Source organism: Equus przewalskii, chromosome 24 (assembly GCF_037783145.1).
Source record: "Equus przewalskii isolate Varuska chromosome 24, EquPr2, whole genome shotgun sequence".
Lineage (NCBI taxonomy): Eukaryota > Metazoa > Chordata > Mammalia > Perissodactyla > Equidae > Equus > Equus przewalskii.
Genome location: NC_091854.1, coordinates 30531129 through 30546519, shown reverse-complemented (window position 1 = coordinate 30546519; position 15391 = coordinate 30531129). Strand labels below are relative to the sequence as shown.

Below are 15391 nucleotides of genomic sequence, written 5' to 3'. Positions count from 1 at the left end.
GTTTCCTGGGGTGCAGACCTACACATCTCTGTTAGTGGCCATGCTGTGCTGGCAGCCCACATACTAAAAAATAGAGAAGATTGGTACTGATGTTAGCTCAGGGCAAATCTTCCTCAGTAGGAAGAAAAAAGGAATATCAGATGAGGAAGAATTGAAGGGATTTCTTTAGGCAGGGTTCTCCAGAGAAACAGAACCAATGGGATATATAGAGATATATAGAATATACAGAGAGAGATATACATATATAAGAGGAGATTTATTATACGGATTGGCTTATGCCATTATGGAGGCTGATAAGTTGCACAATCTGCCCTCTGCAAGCTGGAGACCCAGGAAAGCTGGTGGTGTAATTTAGTGTGTGTCTGCAGGCCTGAGAATCAAGGGGGCCACTGGTGGAAGTCCAGCAGTCCGAAGGCGGGAAAACCAGGAGCTCTGATTTCCAAGAGCAGGAGAAGATGGAGGTCCCAGCTCAAGAAGAGAGAGAGACTTCGCCCTTCCTTCACCTTTTTGTTCTACTTGGACCCTCAACAGATTGGCTGATGCCCACCCACTTTGATGAGCGCGGCTCTCTGTACTCCGTCTACTGATTCAGATGCTGATCTCTTCCTGAAACGCCCTCACAGGCACACCCACAGATAATGTTTTACCAGCTATGGGGCATCCCTTAGCCCAGTCAAGTTGACACATAAAATTAACATCGTAGACCGGGTGTGTTTGTAACCTGGAGAATGGAAGAGCTGATGGAAAGGGAGGGTATTTCAGATAAAGACTGTCCCTGGGAGAAAGGAGTCAGTTGACTCTGTCCTGGCAGAAGGAGGAACGAGGATCCTTGAGCAGAATAGACTGCAAGTGCACGTATTCAGTGCGTGGAAGAGCTCTGTGACCAGGACTGGACAACTTCAAGTAGCAGGAAGCTCCCTGTCACCTGAAGTGTTCTAGAAGCGGCTGGCTCACCCCATCTGCCAGGAATGTTGTCGCATGTATTCCTCCATTGAATGTGGTTCAATCAGGTGGAACTGCTTCAGTTTGTATGAATCAGGAACATACTTTGGGTAAAATATATACATAGCATTTTCCAAAAAGCAGTATTTGCCTCACCTGTGAACTCTACCTCCAGTCCTAAACCAAGAGACCTCACTGTTAGTTCTGATCCTACAAGTCCAAAGTTACTTTGACGATTTGATCATTTTTCAGTAAATACATACAAATCAAATGTATATTGCTGGGTTACTTAGGTTAGTGGAGAGTCAATTTTATCCTGAGGATGGTCTTTCCTTGCTGCTTTGTGATTTAAATAGCTGGGACAGATTTTGGTTGTCAAGTGAACAATTTTGAATCGACAGGCACCCCCAGCTAGGAAGATTTCTCTCTTCTCTCCCTCGCCCCTCTTTTAATTGCAAGTACAGCCATTCTCAGTGGTGAGTGGTTCTTTGGTCTGTGTTTGCAACAAGTTCATACGTTTTCTTTGGCAGGATGGACGGGCAGCATCGTCAATTCTGGTTGGTGCTATGTTCATTTTCTGTAATCTCTACTCTACTCCTGGCCCAGCTGTTCGGTTGCTGTATGCAAAGCGCCCAGGAATTGGACTTTCGCCATCCCACAGGAGGTAAAGTAAGCTAGATGCAGAGTAGGTGCAGACATGGGCTAATTGGTATCGTGTACTTAAAAAAAAAGAAAATGCCTTTTAGATAATTGGCTTATTATCTTCTCTGTAGTCACAATTTCTTCCTTCCTCTTATTTAAGTTGCATCTCTTTACTTTTGGATTAAAAGTGCTTCTGAAGATAAATTCTGAAAATTTTCTAGACTAGCCCTTAGCTGATAAATTTAATTTGTTCGCTCAAATAGGAATAGATGTTCAAATATTGAGCTGGTATAAAGCTTTTTCATTTAATAAATACCCCTTTATCAGTTCTTTGGAGGAGGTCACTAGTTAAAAGCTCTCCTAAATTACTGGCTGTATTCTCTTTTGCTAGCTAATGTTTAAGAAATTAACACAGTAAATTTGTATTGTAAGTGAATAATTTACAAGAACAAACTTCCCAGCAAAGATTGACTGCTCGTTTCTTCTTGTGTGGTGGGCACCAACAGAATGTCAACATTGTGTTTTAGATACCTGGGCTATATGTGTGACCTACTAGCGGACAAACCCTACCGCCCTCACTTCAAGCCTCTCACCATTAAGTCGATCACTGTCAGTCCAGTTCCTTTTTTTAACAAACAGAGAAATGGATGTCGCCCTTACTGTGATGTGCTGATTGGAGAAACCAAAATATATACAACCTGTGCAGATTTTGAACGAATGAAGTAAGTCATGATACTTTTCTTCACTTCTTGTGAACTGCTCAAACCTTGTGAAAGTTGGATCATATTCTTCCTGTGAAGACTACATCATTGTGAAATGGCTGATATAAAAAAAAATGTTCAACATAGGCGGTAGTCACAGAAAAATTCAATCAAGGGATGCCAATGACCCCTTTCAAACGGTGATACAAGTTAAGGGACCAGCATGAGCTATGATGAAGCTTAAGACAGTGTGTGGGACAGAGGACCTGAACATTCAAGAAGGAGAATTGATGAGATCTGGGGAGGATAATGGAAGAATCAGGGAAGAATGAGATTTCTAGATGAGCAACTAGGTAGATGCTGATGTAATTAAAGAAGTTATAGAATCTATCATAAAGAGCAGGTGCCAGTGGGAGGTGATAGGGGGTGTGGAGAGAAGGGAGTGGATGGTGACATCAAATGCAATTAGTTTGGAATAGATTGAATTTGAGGCTTGGTATCCAAGGCCCTCAGAGAGCATTGCATTGCTGTTTCTATAGTGATCTTGGTTGGAATTTTTGTACCCTATATCTCTGCTTTTACTCTTAATTGAAAGTTAGGGGGTGGCAAATACATAAGGGATAGATTTTAGGAAATCAAGATCTGCACAGTAGGGATGGGCAGTTGGTCTATCTGATAATGTGGCTGGGATGGAGAGAGAGTGGTTTAGGATTGACAAGGCCAATGCCATCAGATGGCAGAACCAGTTTGCACCTAGTTGGTACTGCCTGTGCTCCTGACTTTGCTTAAGCCAGGAAATGGTTCCTGCGTCCAGGCCTGGGCAAACAGATCCATTGGCCAGAGCCACAGAGGACTGTACCTTTGTTATTGTACCAAATTGGACTCTCTCTCAATGTGTGTTATTGTCTCTGTTTAAAGAGAATACCGTGTCCAAGATGGAAAAATCTTCATTCCCTTGAGCATCACTGTGCAAGGAGATGTGGTCGTTTCCATGTATCACTTGAGATCAACCATCGGGAGCCGGCTACAGGCTAAGGTATGGTTTCAGGAAGAATCACGGCATACACTCCTCTGACCCTTGAATAGGAGTATTTTAGAATCTTTTCTCTACATCACTTTGGGCTTGAGGGACGTGTGGTTTTAGAATTAGAAAGAGCCTGTAAAGATTACTTATGCCCACCTCCCTCAGTTTACAGGGGAGGAAACAGACTCAGAAAGCTTGTGACTTGCCTAGATGATTTTGCCAGAAGATGGCAGCCCTAGGACTTCTAGCAAACCTTGCTCTTTAGAAGCTTGTGCCTTTTTTATAGTGTCCCATTGGGATCAGTGTGGGGGGATATTTCTACTAAGGATGTGGGGTTAAGTAATTTTTTTTTTCAATTTTTTTATTATGATGAAATTCACCCTTTTACAGCATACAATGCATTGTTTTTAGTATTTTCAAAAGGCTGTGCAGCACCACTATCTAATTCCAGAGTACTTTCCTCACCCCCAAAAGAAGCCTTCTACCTGTTAGCAGCCCCTGCCCAGTCTCCCTCCTCCAGCTCCTACACAACCACTAATCTACCTTCTGTCTCTGTGGATTTGCTTATTTTGGACAATTCATATAAATGGAATCATACAATGGTGGAATCACACGTGTGGTCTTTTGTGACTGGCTTCTTTCACTTAGCATAATGCTTTGAGGTTCATCCATGTTGTAGCATGTGTCAGCACTTTATATGGCCAAGTAATATTCCATTGTGTGTCTATGCCACCTCTTATTAATCTCTTCGTAAGTTGATGGACATTTGGGTTATTACCACTTTTGGGATATTACTAATGATGCTGTAAATAATCGTATTTTAATTTGTCAAATATTTGCTAAGTGCATGCTCTGTGCCAGTCATTGCCTAGGGGTTTAGGATTGACAAGGATAAAACTGGGTCCCTGCCTTTAAGGAGCTCAGCCTGGCAGAGGAAATTCCCACGTGTACAACTCTCCACTGCCGTAGTAGAGGTCGGATGAGATGCTATTATGGGAGGGGTCTGTTTTATCCAGTGGGGCCCAGAAGGCTACAGAGAGGATACGGCCTTTCAAGGTGGGCCTGAGGGTGGGTTCTTCAGGTTGGCTCAGGAGCGTCCTGGATAGAAGGAATGGAATGAGCCAAAGTATGGCAGTGTGCAAGAACGTCAGACATCAGCAGATGAGGAAACGGCTTGCCACTGCGGACTTCATGGAGAGGAGAGGCTAGAAATGAATTGGGGCCAGTTCCAAGTGGGGAGGTCGGTTCATATTCATGGTAAACAAAGATTCCGACGTAGAAGCTGTTGAAGGTATATGGCTCCCTAGAACAGAGTCTTTTGATCCGGTTCCCTTTTCACTGATTGATGGTAGTGTGCTTCTCTTATGTATTTTTAGGTGACCAACACTCAGATATTCCAGCTTCAGTTTCACACTGGATTCATACCACTGGACACAACAGTTTTAAAGTTCACCAAGTGAGTGCTGCTTGGGCGGGAACCCTTTTCGGTCCCAGCAGCTGTGAAATGCTGGGGTCAGTGCCCGAGGCTCCTTCTGCTGTGCTGCAGCATCCCCAGGCCTGCTCTGCGGGACTTTGAGCGTACCTAGCAACACACGGAGGCTGGTCGCCCTTTACAACTTTCAGTTGCGAACAAATGAGCATAAATGGATCAGACTTCCAACAGAAAGGGCTAAAATTCCATATGAGGGACCAGGAGAGAACAAAGAGGGCACAGAGGATCAATACCGTGATCCTTTGCATCTGTGTGTCCCTTTGTGTTTTTCAATGAGGGAGGCAGTGTGATATGAGCAGTGACCCAGAGAATGGATGCCAGGACAGAGCAGTGAAGCAGGGTCCTGGGGACCCCTCTGCACCAGACAGTAGCCCTTAGTTGCTATATTCTAGTGTGAACTCGTGGTGAGGGGGCTGAAGCTGGGTGATAGGTGGAGTTACTGAGGCCAGACGTTCGAAAGCTTGGGGTGGCAGCTGTGGGCCTGTTTCACTATTTCAGCACTGACTTGGCCATGCCGGTGCACACTGGCTGGATGTGTCAGCCCTGCTTTCTAGAATGCTTTCATGTGCAGTAGAATCCAAATTCTTGAGTAGGCATTATTCTCCTATTCTCTCTAGAGGAGCAAGCAGAGGCTCAGAGAAGTAGAGTAAGTTATCTCTTGAATGGTTGCCTTTTCCCTAGAAATGAGTCTCAGAGTTAACCTAAGAGTTAGCCCACGGTGGTTTCTGTGCTGAACATCACACTGGTTCCACTGTTTTCACTGATCTTGTTCTTCTAAATCCCTATGTAGGCCTGAGTTGGATGCATGTGATGTACCGGAAAAATATCCTCAGCTCTTCCAGGTGACTCTGGATGTGGAACTGCAGCCCCACGACAAGGTGGTAGACTTAACTCCACCGTGGGAACATTACTGCACAAAAGACGTCAATCCCAGCATCCTCTTCTCTTCTCACAAGGAGCAGCAAGACACTCTGGTCTTAGGAGGTAGGAGTCCTCCTGGTGGTTTGTGTTCAGGACGAAGCCTCTGTGTTGTTCATCATTGGGCTTAGTTCCTGTGGTTCCTTGACGTTGCCTGGCCTTTTGTCTTCCAGGACAGGCTCCAATCGATATCCCGCCAGACAACCCCAGGCATTTTGGGCAAGGTGGCTTCTTTTCCTCTCTCTGCTGGCAAGGTACTTCCAAGCATTTCTTCCAGTTACGTGGGTCTTCTGTGAAGATGGTCAGTCCTGGAAGCAGCCTAGAGTAGAGCAGCACTTAGAAGTCGTCCAGAGGCCTCCTTAGCTCACACTCTCACTGCTCACTCCTTTTTCAATTCAGGCAGCTTCCCTACTTTCAACTCCATCAATGCTCTGGACTGGTGCAAAACGCCATTTTGAGCTGAATTCCACCTTTTCTCTTTACGCTGTGCTTTGGGTCACATCTTTTTTGGATTTAGGAATAAACATGATACTTTCTAGGATCTCCCTTTACACTGCTGACACTCAAATTGATAAGGGACTCTATCTTCTGCCTTTAAATATTCCAAAAATATACAATCTGGCATTTCCCCAGGGGAGCTCTGACCACTAGCCGGGTAGAGCTGAGCTTCCCCTGGTGCAGGAAAGGCAGACACTTTGCCTGTGTGTCTCTGCTACTTGCTTTATCATTCGTGGCAGAAATCATGCTCAATCATTTCCTTTTCTGCCAAACCTGGAGATGTTTTCAGAATCTTTCCCAATATAACACTTCCGACTGCTCCCATCGGTAGGCTGCCATTGGCACCTTATCGGTGCCCATTTGCCGTCCTTGTTGAGTTTGCCGAGGTTAACCACAGGTTCCACAGTTCAGGCTGACCGCGGGGTGTAATAGTAAGGACTTTCCCTGGAAAGGGGTGGGAAACTGGCTTTGGCGATGGTCTATTTAAAATTCTCTCGATTGACTTTCCTCTGCTGTGGCAGCATAAGACAGGATTCCCATTGCTTACACAGAGTTTTCAGTATTTGGTTACAAACTTGTTCATAATTCGTTTGAATTGGAAGGCTTACTTTCAGAATTTTCTACTGAGAAATTGGGCCAATTAAGATAAAAAAATTGGAAAGCCCAGGAAATCTGGGTAGCAGAGAGATTTCCCAGGCTCCTCTTGGTTGCCCCTTACTGTCATCTTCCTCACATGAGGGCTTTTTATAAACTTCACTGTCACCTCTCCATGCTGCTTTAGCAAGTAACTTAGAAATCTTTCCTGTTAGGCTAGGAAATAGGTTTTAGCACAAATGCACCATCTCTTCTCTGACCCTCACAGAGCCAATGTGTTTAGGGATGCAGAATTAGGATTTTAGGCAGGCAACGTGGTGCATAAACTGCACATTACTCGGCCTTCCCAGTGGCATCTCAGACAACAACTCGTAGTCAAATGTCAATGTGTTTCTGCAGTGAAACATGTAAATAATCGCCCTGAATGAGATAAATGAAGACTAGAAATACTTTCACGTCAGTTCCCGTCAGATTCTTCCACCAACTGAGTTTGCGCCAAACTTAGGGAAATCTTTCCCTTTTCATAGCTTTTTGCATTTCAGAACTGGGGATGAGGGATGTGGATCTGTGCTCGAGTTGGAAGGTGGATCTATCTGACATTAAATAACAAAGTTCTGTAGGAGGATCTGTCTCCAGGAGGGCCTGGAAGGTCACTGCCAGCCTCTCCGTTCCTTCCCCAGGAGACGCCTTTCCTGTGCCCATCTTACACTGAAATAGCTCCTTTAGGTTGGTGCAAGGACCATCCATGGCAGAGCCCCTCCCTCTGTTCACTTCTGCTCCAGACTGTGGGAGAAAGGCCTTGCTTTTAGCTGTGGGCCACATGGAGAAGGAAAATGGCAGTTAGAGAATCAGCAAAGGACTCCGAGATTTTTTTTTTCCAAAGCTCCTAGCATGGTGCTTGGAAGATGACGATAATAATAGTAATAATCATAATAAGAGCCACTGAAGTACTACTTACTATAGATCTGAGAGCTTTCTGTAGACCACCTCATGTAATTTTCACGGCAGGCATGTACGTTAGGTACTATTTTTGCCCTCATTTTTCTGAGGAGGAAACCAAGACCAGAGATGTGTAGTAACTTTCTCAGTGTCACAAAGCCCGTAAGCAGTGGAGCAGGGATTCAAACCCAGGCTGTCTGACTCGCAAGTTCTCGCTCTTCACCTCTGTGCGGTACTGCCTCTCCAAGGCTCAACGAACGGGAATTGAATGCAATGGGCAATACATCAAATTTCCCATTGGTAAGGGTCTGAAAGCATTATTTGCTCAGAGGCTCTTTCTCTCTTTCTGGGGTTACGTATATGTATTTTAACAAAAACCCATAAAGCCGTGGCCAGTAACTAACTGTTTATCGGCATACCGGCCTTCCCTAGATCAGAAATCGGAGAAATCATTCTGCGAGGAGGACCACGCCGCCCTGGTGAATCAGGAGAGCGAGCAGTCAGACGATGAACTTCTGACCCTTTCCAGTCCACACGGCAATGCCAATGGCGACAAACATCATGGAGCCAAGAAACCCAGCAAAAAGCAGCAGGAGCCGGCTGCCCCTCCACCCGCTGAGGACGTGGACCTTCTGGGCCTAGAAGGGGCTGCAGTGAGTAGGAACTTCTCGCCACCGGCGGCTCCTCCCTCCAATTCTGAACTGCTGAGCGACCTGTTTGGGGGTGGAGGTGCGGCCGGCCCTGCCCAGGCTGGACAGTCAGGGGTGGAAGACGTGTTTCACCCAAGTGGACCTGCATCCACTCAGTCAACGCCACGCCGGTCTGCCGCCTCCGCCTCCGCGTCTCCAACGCTAAGAGTAGGAGAAGGTAATTTCTTCCCTGTTGCACGGTACCTCTCAGTTTTGAATGATGACCATCCAGCCAAGGAAGTAGCATCAAACTTTCCCATTAAGCTAGACTTTTCTTGTCTCCCTAAAAGTCCCCTGGAGAGGTCTCTATCTCCATTTAAGTGGGGTAACATGAGACGAAATAGAAATACTGTCTGTTTTGGTGGGACCAGTCTAAGAGTGAATATTTGAGCTCCTCATTCTTATTTTCGTTCTTGTTTCAGGGCTTCAATCCCTGAGCTGCTTTAGTTACGTCTGCTTGGAGATGTATTATTAGTAATAACAGCTGATATTTGTGGGCTACTTAACCATTTGCCAAACTTGGAAGTTAACACTAAAAATGGATTCAGTTCTTATAAAAACCTGGTCAAAAGGTGCTATTATTATCCCTGTTTTGGAGTTGAGGAAATAGAGCTTTAGAGTCAAATTAGTAGCATATGTTTATACAGCTAGTAATCGATGGGGCCAGGGTCCAAAACAAGGCCATTTGACTCCAGAGCCTTCCTTCAGTTTTCCTGTGATGGCTTCCTGGAATTGTAGTTTTCTGAATAACTTTGGCTGTGCAGAGAAGTGCTTGGTTCCTTCAAGATAGATTAAAGGGACTTACGCCAACAGCACAGCTGCTGAAACAGAGCGCTTGGTGCCGGGGAAGGAGTTTGAGCCCCATGTGGCTCAGTCAGCGTCACTCTGCTCATTGCTACAGACTCAACTGGTATCCACAATTTTTTGACATTTGCAAGCCAGTGTAGCTGGGTAGGCAGAGGTCTGTTGTCGCTTCTGAAGAACCAGCTGCCCCTTGTTACCGTCCCTGTTAACCAAGATGGCGTCACATTAGGAAGAGTAAAGAGACATGTCTCAACTCCCCAGGCGTATGGTAACCTGTAGGAAATTTCTTCCATAAGCTCATCCTTCACTTCTCAGAAGGCTTTGGGCTGGTCTGGATTTGTGGTGGTTCAGCTGGAGGCATTCTTTATGAGTGAGTCTCAGAATCATGGGATGTTGATGCTGAGGCTCAAGCTTCTGCATTGGTTATTGATGGAGTCAGGGTGTGAGGCCAGGTGTCCTGAATCGCAGGCTCTTTCCTCCATACTTCACTTCCTTCCATCCAGTTCTTACTCTCCAAAGCGAATGAAAGCTCTGTCAGGAAAAACATCCACAAGATCCAAGATAGCATGGTACTTGATGGTCACATTTTAAGACCATGCACCTTATGTGACTTTTGATGATTTAATTCATGAGTCCCATGCAGATAGTTGTGTTCCAGTGTCAGAGTGAGAAGGGACCTTTGAGACATTAGTTAAATCTATCCCTCAGGTTATAGACAATGAAACGGGGGCCTAGATATATTGATGCACTTGTCCAAGGACACAGAGCTGATTAGTGGCAAACCCAGATCCAGAACTCAAGTATTCTGTCCCCCAAGAGGGGGCAGAAAGAACATGGATTCCAGAGTTAAAGGCTTGAATTTCAATGCCCGAACCGACACTTAACTATCTGAGTAGGCTTGTTAAAAAACCTTCACCTTCTTAGTTGCAAATGGGATAATACTTACCTATCTATGAGCACTGTTGTAAAGACTAGATTTTGAGCTCTAGATTTTGGGAAGTTCACTTTTAGCTATTGGAGGGTGCCTGTAATTTAATGTAACTTGATATTACAAGTGTGCCAAGTAATAGTATAAAGATTTTAGCATCTTCCATTAGTTGATTTCAAACTTAGATTTAGAGAGAGAAACCTAGTGTCCTCTTCTAATTACTCTGTAGATGTTGGTATTCTCACGTTATAGAAGGGATAAAGTGGTGTGAGCATTAGAGGGACTAAGGAACATGCACTGTGTAGCAGAGAGCCTGACAAATAGTTGATACCATCGCTCCTACACAAGGCTGACCCGCCGCCCAGCAGGTATTGGGAGAGCGTGACGTCAGTGAAGTCCCGGCTGAACACGTATTAAACCATATATCCTACCTGGGTTTTGAGTTGGATTTATTCATTACCTTGTTTGATTCTAGTTGTCTATTCCTAGAATAGGTCAATCCCGCTCCAGGATGCGATTGGCACTGTAGCCTGATACTTACAGATTAGGAGGGAGCCAAAGGGAATTTTGTCCCTCTCCAATAATGGGAAATTAAAGGCAGCTCGTATACGTGCAGCTCTGCGTGGTTTTCATCCCACTCAGCTCACGCCTGTGAGGAGTGTAAGATGCCTTTGGGAAATGCCTGGAATTTGGAGTCGGAAAGACTTGGGCGTGAATTCCAGCCCCCTGTTATTTACTTGGTATTGGGCAAGAAACTTGGCTTTCTGAACCTTAGTTTTATTGTCAATAGAAAGAAGATGATTCATTTCTGTCTGACAGGGAGACGTCGAGGACCAGCTGAGATATTGTTTATGAAAGGCAATGTGAACATTAAGAAATGATACGATATTAGTGTTGGTGCCTGGTTGCTGGAAACCTCAGCTCCCCACTTCACTCTAGTCTTCTTAGTTCATTCAAAAACTTTTCTCACTTCACCAAATCTGCGTCTGGTTTCTAGCGAGTTGTCGAGAGGCGGTGTTTGGGAAACAACGTTTGAATTCCATAGGACATAAGACATGAAGAGAGTTCAGTTTTTGTCACACTCCTTTTCTTCTCTTTTTAGCTTTCAAGTGAGCTAGAGACTACTAACTTCACAAAACAAAACTAAATAAAACCTGCCCAGTGTTTGCCTTAACATAAACTGAGCCCTTGCCTGTATGTGTCCACTAATTCATTCAACGTGAACACAGTTCATTCACTGAGCACTCCTATGGTCCAGGCGTGGTTTTGCCACTCACTGATTCATCTGTGTTGACCTTGACTTATTTCATGGTATTAAGATGCTCAAAGCCCCAAGGGGCCCTTATTTATAGTATTTATGATTCATCCACCAGTTAAATCCAGAGTCCTCCTTTGTCCACAAAGAAGGAACTATTTGTGTGTGGTCAGAAATCCTCAGGATCCACTGTTAGCCCTGGAGGAAGTTTTGAGAATAGGACGGGCCTGTGGAGCAGCCCAGAGGCAGGCATCGTCCCGACTTTTCAAGTATTTGGGCTAGGGCCTGGCAGTTGTGGTGGCTCTTCAATGTTTATGGAATAAATGACCTCATAGGACAAAGAAACACATTTTTCCTGTTCTTTTCTAGGTGCCACCTTTGACCCTTTTGGAGCGCCTTCCAAATCATCAGGTCAAGATTTGCTGGGTTCTTTTCTGAACACATCCGCTGCTTCCAGTGACCCCTTTCTTCAGCCTACGAGAAGCCCCTCACCTACAGTGCATGGTAGAGTATTTTACGTTGTGTTCAGTGGAACATAGTTTTCCCCAAGACAGCAGTAGCTGCTCAGAGATAAAAGCATCCTGTAGATGTTTTAGGGGGTAAAAAGCTGCATGGTACATCTCTCTTTTGGAAATTAACAATTCACCTTTGCATATTAAAAGCTCTGGGATGTCTCACAGGAAAGATGCCTGCTTAACTTTGTTTATTCAGCTTTCCTAAACCTTATTTGACTGTGGAATTCTGTTTTGCATTAGAGCTACATGCACAGAATTGTAAGGCACCATTGATTGTAGGATGTATCTTTATTTTATGTGCTAAGAAGAAAGAAAAAAAAGGCTACCACTTTTCATTGATTGGAAGATGCATCTTATTGGAGAAATCTTTGAAATATGGAAAAATATGAATCTTAATAAAATGTGATATGAGCATACTACAAAATTAGTATTCTGCAGAACAAAACTTAGAACATAACACCCTGCTATATTAGATCTCTTTTGTCTAATACGAAGCCAGTAGCCACATGTGGCTGTTGAGCACTTGAATTGTGGCTAGTCTGATTTGAAGTGTGCTCTACGTATTTTAACACTTAATACAAAACAAGAATGTAAAGTATCTCATTAATATTTTTCATATTCTGTTTTTTGTTTTTGCTGAGGAAGATTTGCCCTGAGCTAACATCTGTTGCCAATCTTCCTTTTTTTGCTTGAAGAAGATTAGTCCTGAGCTAACATCTGTTGCCAATCTTCCTTTTTTTGCTTGAAGAAGATTAGTCCTGAGCTAACATCTGTGCCAGTCTTCCTCTATTTTTTTTTCTGTATGTGGGTCATTGCCACAGCATGACTGACGAATGGTGTAGGTCTGCACCCAGGGTCTGAATCCGCGAACCTGGGCCACTGAAGTGGAGCATGCCAAACTTAACCACCACACCACAGGGCTGGCCCCTGATTCTTAAGATAATATTTTGAATACACTGGATTAAATAAAATACATTATTAAAATTAATTTCATCAGTACCTTTTTACCTTTTTTAATGTGACTCCTAGAAAATTTTAAACTACATATGTGGCCCACATTATATTTCTATGTTAGAGACTTAGGTTTTGTGGAAAGAATAGGAATCACATCTGTTTGTAAGTGCAAAAGGCTATCATTTGGGGGCTGGCCCCGTGACCACGTGGTTAAGTTTGTATGCTCCACTTCAGTGGCCCAAGTTTTGCTGGTTTGGATCCTGGGCACGGACATGGCACCACTCATCAAGCCACGCTGAGGTGGTGTCCCACATGCCACAACCAGAAGGACCTACAGCTAGAATATACAACTATGGGGATTTGGGGAGAAGAAAAAGAAAAAAAAAAAGAGGTTGGCAACAGATGTTAGCTCAGGTGCCAATCTTTAAAAAAGGCTATCATTTAGGTAACACTGATCAAAACTGGAGCTTTTTCGGGAAGGACGAATGGCCCTGAGCTGATGAATTGTAGTACATTCCTGACGTTGATGACTATCGAACATTGTTAGCCCCAGTCTACACGGCCACCTGCCGTTGAAGGCACCCTGAGCTTGCCTGGAGAGCACGGTCCCATTGTTAGCTTGACTTCATGGAAGCCATGCAAATACGAAAGGAAGACGAGGTGGGCAACACTGGTCCAACTGTAATGAATAAAAGTGAGAAATCAGTCCAGGAAGAACCATGATGGGTGATTTCTAATTGGTCTTAAATTGCACACTATTTGAAGTGCGTCCACAGGACAACATACAGGAAAGTCACCTCTCGCTCTTGAGTAGTGCCCACTGAAGAGAACCTCCTGATTGGAAGTTGGTTACCCTTGGAGGAAAAGGTGCAAGGAGAGGTTAAAACTGTTGTTTTTGCTCACTTATGTGAAATGTAAGTCATGTCATTGCTCTGCTCAAAATGGCTCCCTATTTGACTTAGCACGGAAGCCAAAGTCCTCGAAATGGCCTCAGTAGGCCCTGTGCACTAGCCCCCCAGTGCCTGTGACCTCATTTCCTATTCCCTCCCCCCTGCTCTCTCCACGCCCACCGTACTGGCCTCTTTCTTGTTACGCTGGCTGTGCCTGCTTCCCCAGACATGGGCATGGCTAACTCCTTCACTTCCTTTGAATCTTTGCTCCAATGTCACCTCTCAGTGGGGTCTCTCAATGGGGACCACTCCTTTTCAAATCACAACTCAGCCCCCTGCCCTCACTCTGCATTTTCCTTTCCATTGTACTTACCAACTTCCAATACTTCTGTGTTGTTTGTTTTTTGTTGTGCGTCTCTCCCTACTGGAACGTGAATTCCACAAAGGCAGAGGTCTTTGTTTTGTTCATTAATGCTTCCCAAGTGCCTGGAAGACATACTGGCACACAGTAGGCACTGTCTGTCTATTTTTTCTGTCTAATATGTAAATACAAAATGAATTAACTCATTTTCTCCTAAGTCTCTTTGTTGCATAGTGATTGCGTTTATAAGGTCCCACGTTTTCCTGGCTTGAATACTTTGAGTTTAATATTTTCATGAGTGCTACCTTTTATGTCACTTAGGTATGGATGTTCAGGCTTCAGCATGGCCGTTCTGGGTCTGGTTCTCTGCTTCTTGTGAGCTGGTTAGAACATGTTGTTTGTCACCCAGTTTAGGCTGGCTAGCACTCCTTTGTTTTGTGGGCACACTTCTTATTTTGGTCTATGTCATGCCAGTGAGTGAAAAGAGTTTTCCACTCTGCTTGCTGGGAGAGCAGTTATCATTGCACTGCTGGAGGATCAGTGCATCATCTTCATGTGGGAGGACCTAGGTGAGATTCAGAGGTTAGACTAGGGGGTCAGATTGCCCACCTCCAAGTCCTCGGGGCACTTCCCCCAGATTGCCACAGGGCGCCCCCAATCTCTTCCGAAAATCAAGAAATACTGCCTTTGAGTTCAACAAATATTTATCGAACATCTACTGTGAAGGAAATAATTACTTGGAACATGGTGTTGGAAGAACTAGGGAACAACCATAAGAAAAGGCAAAATAGAGATTAAAATATCAGGTAATTACTTTTTCATTTGTATATTCCTCTCTCTCCAACAGATGCTAAGTTTCATGAGGACAGGCAGTGTGTCTTAGGTCTCTGTTCCCTGGTGCGCCTTGCACGTGACAGGTGGTCATAAGGATTTGTGGGTTCGATTAGTAATAAAGCTGGAGATCTGACACCCAGTTCTACATCTTACTTGGATGTCAGACTAAGATCAGAGTTAAAGGAAATCAGGCAGCAAATGTTAGCAAAATGGTCCAATTTCCACCTCAGTTTTGATGGATTACGGTGGAAGAAGAGGAACAGGAAAGAAATAACTGTTATTGCTGATAATGGCATGTTCTTCTTAACTTAATGATGGGAAGGTACAGGCTGTCTTGGTTTGTACTCAGCAAACAAAGCAGGTAAACATAGGCTTGGTAGTGCTAATCTTGGTGACTTGATTGTTCTTTTG

The 15391-nt window shown here is 44.4% G+C and overlaps 1 protein-coding gene across 19 annotated transcripts in view; it reads left to right on the top strand.

Annotated features, from left to right (window-relative positions):
• Window positions 1-15391, top strand: part of DNAJC6 (DnaJ heat shock protein family (Hsp40) member C6) — a 134931-nt gene that overhangs the window by 104183 nt on the left and 15357 nt on the right. For all 19 annotated transcript variants that reach the window (XM_008541628.2, XM_070592263.1, XM_070592271.1 and 16 more), the window contains 8 exons: window positions 1473-1606; window positions 2112-2306; window positions 3204-3321; window positions 4686-4765; window positions 5592-5785; window positions 5893-5973; window positions 8183-8617; window positions 11796-11930. In XM_008541628.2, coding sequence (XP_008539850.1) covers window positions 1473-1606; window positions 2112-2306; window positions 3204-3321; window positions 4686-4765; window positions 5592-5785; window positions 5893-5973; window positions 8183-8617; window positions 11796-11930 — 1372 coding nt within the window. The remainder of the gene's footprint in view (window positions 1-1472; window positions 1607-2111; window positions 2307-3203; window positions 3322-4685; window positions 4766-5591; window positions 5786-5892; window positions 5974-8182; window positions 8618-11795; window positions 11931-15391) is intronic.